General features: G+C 37.6%; 1 protein-coding gene across 1 annotated transcript; it reads left to right on the forward strand.

Annotated features, from left to right (window-relative positions):
* The first annotated feature begins 451 nt into the window (after window positions 1-451).
* Window positions 452-928, forward strand: LOC149175858 (uncharacterized). Its single transcript, XM_089421264.1, has one exon. It carries the CDS (start codon window positions 452-454, stop codon window positions 926-928), a length of 477 nt encoding a protein of 158 aa, XP_089277390.1.
* The last annotated feature ends 8,463 nt before the right edge of the window (window positions 929-9,391 follow it).

A 9,391-nucleotide genomic window follows, 5' to 3' on the forward strand; every position in this document is an offset into this window, starting at 1 on the left:
TGAGAGGACAAACAAAAGACTAAGTTAGTCTTTCTCTCTTTGAATCTAAACGACAATTAAAGTTCATTCTCTTGTCTTTATTTCAAGTTTTTTTGGTTTTATCAATGATTTCTCTATGATACTGTAGGGAAGGACAACCAGGACCTCCTAAGTTAGGAGCCTCTTCCCTTGCATATTATATTGAATCGTAAATGATTTAGTTAGACATAGAGTTAGTTGCCTAGTCCTGCATATATATTGTTGGCACCATCACAAGCTCACGAGTTTCCCTGGTTGATAATTAATGAAGCAATTTAAGTCCAATAAATTGCCCAACAGTCACATAACCAATGTGTATTTTCCCCAGGAAGTTATGCATAAGGTAGAACTTCTGAATACCCTTTCCTCAATCAATACTGATAGGTCTCATCCACTCTGGATCACTGGGGGCGACTTCAACATGATAACCAAGATGGAAGAAAAGCGAGGAGGAAGGAATAAGCTGGACAAGGAAAGTAACAATCTAAAAGATTACATTCAAAGCAATTGGCTTATTGACATTCCATTCAACAATGGCCTTTTTACCTGGAATAACAAAAGAGCTGGTTCGCACCAAATTGTGTCTCGCCTGGATAGATTCCTAATCTCTGACAATGCAATCCACTTAGGGGGAGACCTTTCAGCTTCAATCCTGCCGCTGACAGGCTCAGACCATTGGCCAATTTCTCTCCAATGGTCTCGACCAGGAAATGCTACCCACAGGCCATTTCGCTTCGAGGCTTTTTGGATGACACATCCAGATTTTGTCAATCTGGTAAATTCGGAATGGATCAACTTCTCTTCGCCAAATGGTACAAGCATGTTCAAATTTCAGCAGAAGCTTAAATACCTCAAGAGTAAAATAAAACAATGGAACCATTCTTCGTTTGGTAACATTTTCCAGGCTTAGACTGCTCTAGATCAAGAGATGAAACAGTTGTAGCAACGGATCATCACAGAGGGAAGATCAGAGGAACTTTCGGAACAGGAAAAGTCTCTTGAAACTCAGATCTCAGAGAGGGCCAAACAAGAAGAAATGCTCTGGAGGCAAAAATCAAGAATCAGGTGGCTAAAGGAAGGGGAAAAAAATACAAAAATTTTCACCGTTCCACTATTCAACGCTGAATGAATAACAATATTACTCACATCCAAAATGAGTAGGGGGTAAAAGTGGAAAAACATGAAGAAATCGAGCTCGAACTTCTCAACTACTTTAAGCAAGCTCATCAAGAACCACAGGTGGACAAAATGCAAGCTATAGGAAAAATCACAGAGAACATCCCCAAACTCATCACAGAAGAGCACAACCACCTCTTACTCAAGTCGATCGACTTAAAGGAAGTGGAAAATGCAGTTCATCAACTAAAAGAAGGCAAGGCGCCGGGGCCAGACGATTTACCTCCAACTTTTTCCATAATTTCTGGGAGCTAATTAAATTGGAAGTCTGGCAGATTGTTGAGGAATCAAGAACCATGAGGTGGATGCTTCCAGCTATGAATGCCACATTCATAGCCCTTATCCCAAAGGAAGCTCATTCTAACACCCCTGACAAATTTCAGCCCATTGCCCTGTGCAACGTCATCTACAAGATAGTTTCCAAAATCGTAGCTTCAAGACTTAAATCGCTGCTACCACTTCTCATTTCGCTGGAGCAGTCAGGATATGTAGAAGGCAGGCAGATTACGGACGACATAATCCTCACTCACGAAATCATCCACTCCCTGAAGCACTCCAAGAAATCAGGTATGCTACTTAAAATCGACCTCTCAAAAGCCTTTGACAGTTTAAGTTGGATGTATATTCAAAAGACCCTATCTGCCTTTGGTTTCTCCCCAACTTGGATTCGCTGGGTCATGAGTCTCATCTCTTCCTCTTTTTTCTCAATTTTGATCAATGGTATCCCCTCATCTCCTTTCCAGCCTTCCCGGGGTATCAGACAGGGGGACCCTCTTTCCCCCTTCCTCTTTGTGTTAATGGCGGAAGGTCTTGGCCGCAGTATTAAAGCTGCTCTGTTTTCCCAGAAACTAAGAGGCCTGTCATTTCCTAACACTCCAGCCTTCACTCATCAACAATTTGTGGATGACAATATGCTTTTTGGTCACCCTTCAGTCCAGGAAGCTCGACAATTCAATTCACTATTGATGGACTTTTCGGAGGCCTCTGGCACAAAGATAAACAAGGCCAAATCTCAAATCTTCTTTTTTCATACCCCCGCTGTCACCCAAGCTTCTATAGCTTGTATTCTTGGATTCTCAATTGCTGTTCTCCCTTCCAAGTATCTTGGCGCTCCTATGACTGACTCAGCTATGAAACACTCCTCTTGGAGAATGCTCTTAGAAAAACTGGAGGCTCGATTATCTTCCTGGACTCATAGGGCTCTCAATATGGCCAGTCGCCTTGTCTTAATCAAGGCGGTTCTGCAATCCATGCTGCTGTATCTCTTCTCAATCCTAGCTGCACCCAAATGGGTTCTAAAAGAGATCAAACACCTACAGAGATCCTTCCTGTGGGGCAACTCAGATCAAAAATGCAAATGGGCCCTAGTCAATTGGGACACAGTTTGCCTACCAAAGCTTGTTGGTGGAATGGGTCTGAGGGATCCTTACCACAACAATATGGCTATGGGTGCCCGCATCTGGTGGAAATGGCTTACTATTCCATCCACCCCTTGGGCATCCCTATGGACTGCAAAGTATGCCAATAGTCGACCCACCGAATAATTAATCCGAATTTCATAAGTCAACCTAGGTTCTCTAATCTAGAATGTGGCCAAGCAACACAAGCTCTTAATTTAGTAGCATAGCTTTTGGGAAGTGAAGAACAACAATATAACAAGGTTCTGGGACAACTCTTGGCAGCAGCAACCCAAAAAAAAGGATTTGATCTTACCTCATCAAATCCCGGAACAGGAAATTCAAACCTATAATACTGTCAAGCACTTCTGGCTTCCTTCCACATTGCAAGGGCACAGACAATGGTGTAGCACGGACCACATAATAAGACATGGAATGGACTCAGCTCAATAGATTCTCAGTACTGAATTAGCAAAGAGAAGAATACAATACTCAGAGGAAAAGGATATTCTTAGATGGGGCTATAAAGAAAAATGATCCTTCACAACTAAGGAGGCCTATCACATCATCATGAAGGAACACATTGTCAAGGACCCTCTCTAGAATAAAAAATGGGACCCAAAGATTTGGCCGAAAGTCTTGACCTTTCTTTAGCTCTTATGTCACAATAGAATCCTTACTTGGGACAATCTCAGGAAGAGGAGTTTCCAAGGCCCCTCCATTTGTCCCAACTGCAAGCAAGAAGAGGAAACCACTCAGCATCTTATGAACTCTTGTCCATTAGCACACAAGCTCTGGGAAAAGGTCATCTTTAGATGCCAAAAGGATGGAATGACACAAGGAGATACAGTTTCCACTGTTTGCAACTGGGCAAGGAACCCATTCAAGAGCAAGTTGTTAAACTCCTTATGGAAGCTTATACTGGGTTTTCTCATGTGGACACTATGGAAGGAGAGAAACCGGTGAATCTTCAAGGACCAATCTATGCCCTTGGAATCTCTATGGAATACAGTATGTCAAAATATCAAGGAAACACTACTTCTTCAAACATGGTCTAAGGAAGACTTTCCCTCTCTCCCGTTGGAACGAACCATATGGACAAATTGGAATCTGCAGTGGAACCAAGAAATGATAATCAACGGAAAAAATCAAGCAAGAAGCAGGACACCAGATAAGTGGATTCCTCCTCCCTGTCACATGTTCCAGCTAAAATTTGATGGAGCCTCGAAAGGAAATCCAGGAAAGGATGGATTTGGAGGAATATTCAGAGATCATAAGGGAACTCCTATTATAACCTACTTAGGCTCAACTAGATGGGACACCAAAAACTTGGCAGAGTTAGAAGGATTATGGCAGGGACTCATTATAGCCCAAAAATAGGGTATATTCCCGCTTGTTATAGAGGGAGACTCACAAATTCTCATAAATATGATCACCAAAATGTTGCAGGGAACAACCTCAAGTAAGGTGAGCAACAACAGGATAATGGAGAGTCGAATAAAACATATCGAAATCTAGCTCTCCTCCCACAAAGTGATCAATCTCAAGCACATACGCTGGGAGGGAAACAAAGTAGCTGACCTATTGGAAAATATAGGAGTGGAAAGCAGAACAGATCTCCATACAGGTACACTCTCTACTCTAGCCACTGAACAACAGATGTTGGAATATCAGGAATTGGTAAAGAATGAAATGGCTCAAGAGGAAGAAGCGCACCCGGAGGCGGGTGATCTCCAAGAACATTAATGGCCACCCAATGGATTGCCGACGATCGCAGAATGGGGAGACCAAAGGGCAAGGCCTTTACATATAGCAATATGCGATTACGAACAGATCGCATTGCAATATCGCATCGGCGGAAACCAAGGGGTGGAGCCTTTACTTATAGAAATATGCGATTGCGATCAGATCGCATCACAATATCGCATCGGTGGAAACCACAATATCAGTCCTACATGTATCGTTATTGGTGGCATACTTTAACGTACATGTGTCATCATCCTTAAGTTTATCTCCCTTCAAGTGGACTTATCTATTTATTCTATCATGGCTCTGATTTATTGTAAAATGTCTTGCCTGCGACGCTCTTCACTTCAAGCTTGAATATGGAGTTAATTCTCTTGTCTTACAATGGGTTCTCGACATCATTTCTCTACCTTGGAGTGAATACCATGAAGATTTGGGTTTATTTGATTTATATTGGCTCGTGCGAGGCTCCTAGAATCAATTATTTATGAAACTCCTGGGACTTGCAGCCTCCACACTTGCTCCTCCTAGTTTTTGAAGTTAATTGTGTGATTTATTTTGTCTTAAGTAGTGAGGATTCAACCCTTTCGCTCATACAATTCTCATCTCTTCTCTCTTTTACTGAGGGTCTAAATTAATTTGAGTTAGGATTTAGTGATTCAAGCTCTTGAACTAGGATGGCTAGTAGATCTTGGAATCAACTTAGGCTTTAGTTACTTCAATTGTTAATCTCGAAGATATCATTGAGTAGCAAAGGCGCTCTTTCCAACTCTTCGTGGAAGCTAAGTTATTAGCTCACCATGCAGATATGGAAGACTCTTTGAATAGGTTAAGAGAGGAAGTTTGACAGTTCAATGCTCATGTGGTTGTGTTGTAAGTCTCAACCTCCCATGGTGAGAGAATCATAGATGGTGGTATGGACTCTGATGTTCATGCGGAAAGAAGGAGATCCTGGCATGCTAGGGGTTCAAAAGCGATTAACCATGGACCATTGTGAATCCTATACCTTGTTCCTTGAGGTATTTTTGGCTTGTTGCATCTAGACTATGGTTTTCCCCTATCAATGCGTAAATTTTTTCTTCTACTTGGGACCTTTTGTAGATTTTACAGTGGACATATTTTTTTGTTTTAAAAGGTTAGTTAGTCTAGGAGGTAGTAAACACTTTGTTTACTCTATTGAAGATTTTCTTTTTCTATCAGAAAATCAATGTAAGGGTTTTGGGCCCATATCCAATTTTTATTAATACAACAACCCTTACCCGTTATATTGAAAAAAAATAGAAAGAGAACAAGTATATTGCAGCCTCAAATATAAAGGTGAATTAGATTCTTCACATTCCTCTAGAATATGCTTTGAGTCCTAATGGTGTTTAGTAAGAAGAAATATTTTTCATTAACTTGGTGTAGCTCCTTTTGAATACTGCTTAGAAGGGTATTGCTTTCATTTAATGTTGAGCCCATATGATAAGATATCATTTATTTTATTTGTGAATATAAGTCAAGGGTCATATGATACTTAGTAGTTCTATTTTGGGAAAATATTGTATCTATGATGATGTATGACAATTCATTATCTATATTCATATTGTTGGTGGCATCATTGTGGCCTTAAACCTTATTTTCTAATCTTTCTAATTTTTTGCATTGTGATGGTTTTGTGTCTACTTGGAAAATCCCAAGTTATGCAAAGTTCCTCCAAATTATGACCTCCAACATAAATAATTTTGGGCATGGAATCCTTCAAATCCCTTTATTTAAGGGTTCTTGTCAGTCAATTCAATTATGTTAGAATTTTGTTACATTAATTTGTCAATTCAAGTTTGTAAACTTATGTAGTGTAAAGCCAAATATATGTAAAGACTTAGCTTCTAATTCTATCAAATGTAATTTGGCATGAAAGAAAATATCAATCTATGAAAGTGATTGAAATATAATCTATGAAAGCGAGTAAATTGAGATGAAATGAAATTCTATTCTATGAAAGCAAGTAAACCTAATCTATTTGAATATGATCATGGATCTAAAACATTTATAGATCCTCATCCATGCAAAAATTCAACTGATTTTGAAAAACAAACTTTTAAAAATCTTTAAATATAATTATTTGAAGTCTTTAACAATTTGATCCTTGTTTAGTCGGAAGTTCTATACACTCAGTCTACATCATATTGAAACACTGCAAGTAATTGAATTCACATTGCAAGAAATAAGTCTAAGTGATCATTGATTTACGTATAAATTCTTATTGGTGGAGTTTTTAAAGTGCTTGATTGATAAATGTAAAAGAAAACCAAGAATTGGTTAAGAAATAGATTATATAAATCAATGTTGTAATGAAAATAGAGCACTACTGTAAAATTGAGTACTTAAATCGATGCTAAGAAATCAAGCAAGCAAGAAATAAATAATAAAGAAAACTATACTACAAAAGAACAATGTCACACATCTTGTACAGGGGGTCATCTTGGAGGTCACACAAACCTTAAGAAAACATAGAAACTAACTTTAAATAGAATCAGGTATGCATATACATACGATGAAACGCAAGCTCAACTTTACGTAATTATATTATAGAGAAATATGTTGTACAATAATTCAAAACTTAAAGTCTTGTCTCTCTCGCTCTCCTAAGCGAGATCAATACATAGAGCTTATGAAATAAAAATCTTCAAAGTTTAAATGCTACAAATCATAATAAAAATTGATGACTAAGTCCTTTATCGCTATCATTGAGATTCATAGTTTATGACTCAGCTCATTTGTGAGTGTTTATGAACACGCAGTCAATGAAATGATATTTCTTGGTGTTTTATAATGCTCAATTATGTGAAGATATCTTGATCTCTTGATGCTTGACACAATGCCATGCCACAATCCTCCAATACTTTGCCTCTACATTATGCCACACGAATGGTTGCTACATTAACTAGGACTTTGACTCTGTCATCATGATGACAAATTTGCTTCTTTAGTGCACCAAGTAGGTAAATAACCATCATGGTATCTTTTTCCATCTGTCCCTATGCTTGGTTTGGTTGAGTTTCTCCTAGAGATGCGTCAACCGATGAATTTGCTACAGGTTCATAGAGGAGCTACGTAATTTGTTAATTTATGCAATTATCACATATTAACCTATTTTTATAAAGAAAACATATAAAACTAGAAAATAATGGACACATTACCTTTGAAGATCCTTTGTGTAATCTTTTGTATCTTTGATGGAATATATACATGTGGATTGTGACAAGGATATGTAGAAAGGATAATTATGGAGGCATATAAGAGGTGGAAATGGCAAAAATTATGGTAGTGAGTTGACAAAAAAGATGCTAACTTCTCATCACATGATTTCCCCACACTTAAGATTTTGCATGCCCACATGCACTTGACAAAATTTTCAATTTTGTTTCATCTTCTATATAGGAGTACAGATCCGATAGCCTGAATAAGGATATCCAATCTATTTTGAATGCCTTTCCTCTTCATTGTGAATGACCATCTTGACTTCGTCATGAGCATCTTGGAATTCACATTTTTTTTTTTTTGATTGTAATGCCCTGTTGGCCTTCTTCAATTCAGAGTTATTATGAGACCAATGATAAATTTTCTAAAGCATTTGTGATTTTGTTCCTTGAGGGTTTCATTTTCACTTTTAATATGTCTTTCTAAGACATCGAGCTTTGTATTTCTTCCTTCAATGATTTTATTATATCCTCTTCCAAAGAAACATTAAAAGGTAAATCATAATGTATTGGACCATGGACTAGAGATGTTTTCATACCATCAGTAATTGACCATGGACTTGAGATGTTGGTATACCATAATCAAGAGAATATTCAAGAAAGTGAGAGAAAGTTTGTTTGACCTTATCATTTTGAGATTCTTGTTCCAAATAGCTGATGTAATCACAAACCTTTTGGTAAACCCCATCAACCTCTGGACTTTCTTCTCCTCGCTTTGATGGTGATGATATAAGATTAGACACTTCTCAGATTTTTATTATTTTTGGTGAAACATGGCTAATCTTATTACCCTCTTTTGTCATACCTTTGGTTATCCTTCTGTACCTTTCTTTTGCATTCAAAATCAATTATTTCCTTATAATTTTTCCTCTTGTTACCCTTTTTCTCTGGAGTCTTTTTGATAACTGCATCATGCTCTGTTTTCTCTACAAGGGTTTTGTCATTTATCTTCACTGATTGTTTTCTTTACTTTATACTTAGTCTTTTTCTAAGTCTTGATTTGTCATTTTGTTCTTGTAGCTCATTCCTTGACTTTCTTACGGTTTGATGATTCATCTTGTTCTACGGAGTCAAGAATTGGGGCTTCATCAATCTCAAGGACATTCATAGATTCCAGTTTTGAGATTTCTATATGCTTTTTGGGTTCCACAAGTGTAATTTCCACTGATTCATAGGTTGGCATTTCCATTACTTCCGCATTCTTTGCAAGCTTAGGGTTTGGAGCTTCTATAATAGAAACCCTAGCTCGCTTGTGTCTCTATTTAGAGCCTTGGTTACTTATTTCTTCAGGTGATTCTTTAAAAGGAAATCCTCCCAGTTATCATTTTGAAGCCTTAATTCTCCCTCAACCAAAAATTTTATAAGACCAAAATGATAAAGACTTTTGTATATATATTTTGAATTCCTTTGTATGTTAAAGGCCATTTTTCTGAGACTACTAATAAAATAATAAGCTAGGTTAATTTCTCCACCTTTATAAAAATGCATAAGAACCCTAATTTGGTAGAAGAAAGCCATGTCAAACCTTCCTTCACATGTAATGAATTTATGGAGAATCCACATGGCTTATGATAGATGTTGAGGTGGCTCTTAAGGGGTAAATATTAAAATGAGTATAACTTTGTGCCCAAAGCTCATAATGAAATGAAATTTATATTGTTGGAAATATTTTGATGAGAAGAAGAATATGGTGGTATTAGAAATATGATTTTAGATGATGGAAGAAAGAGGAAAATTTGGAAACCCCATCTTCATAATAAACTTTAAACGTTTGGTCTAGTTAAATTTGACAACCCTAATACAACATTAGGA

The sequence above is a fragment of the Pinus tabuliformis genome, chromosome 4_1, assembly GCF_031772625.1.
Source record: "Pinus tabuliformis cultivar Carrire ecotype Pingquan chromosome 4_1, CPIR1, whole genome shotgun sequence".
In the NCBI taxonomy this organism is placed as follows: Eukaryota; Viridiplantae; Streptophyta; class Pinopsida; order Pinales; family Pinaceae; genus Pinus; species Pinus tabuliformis.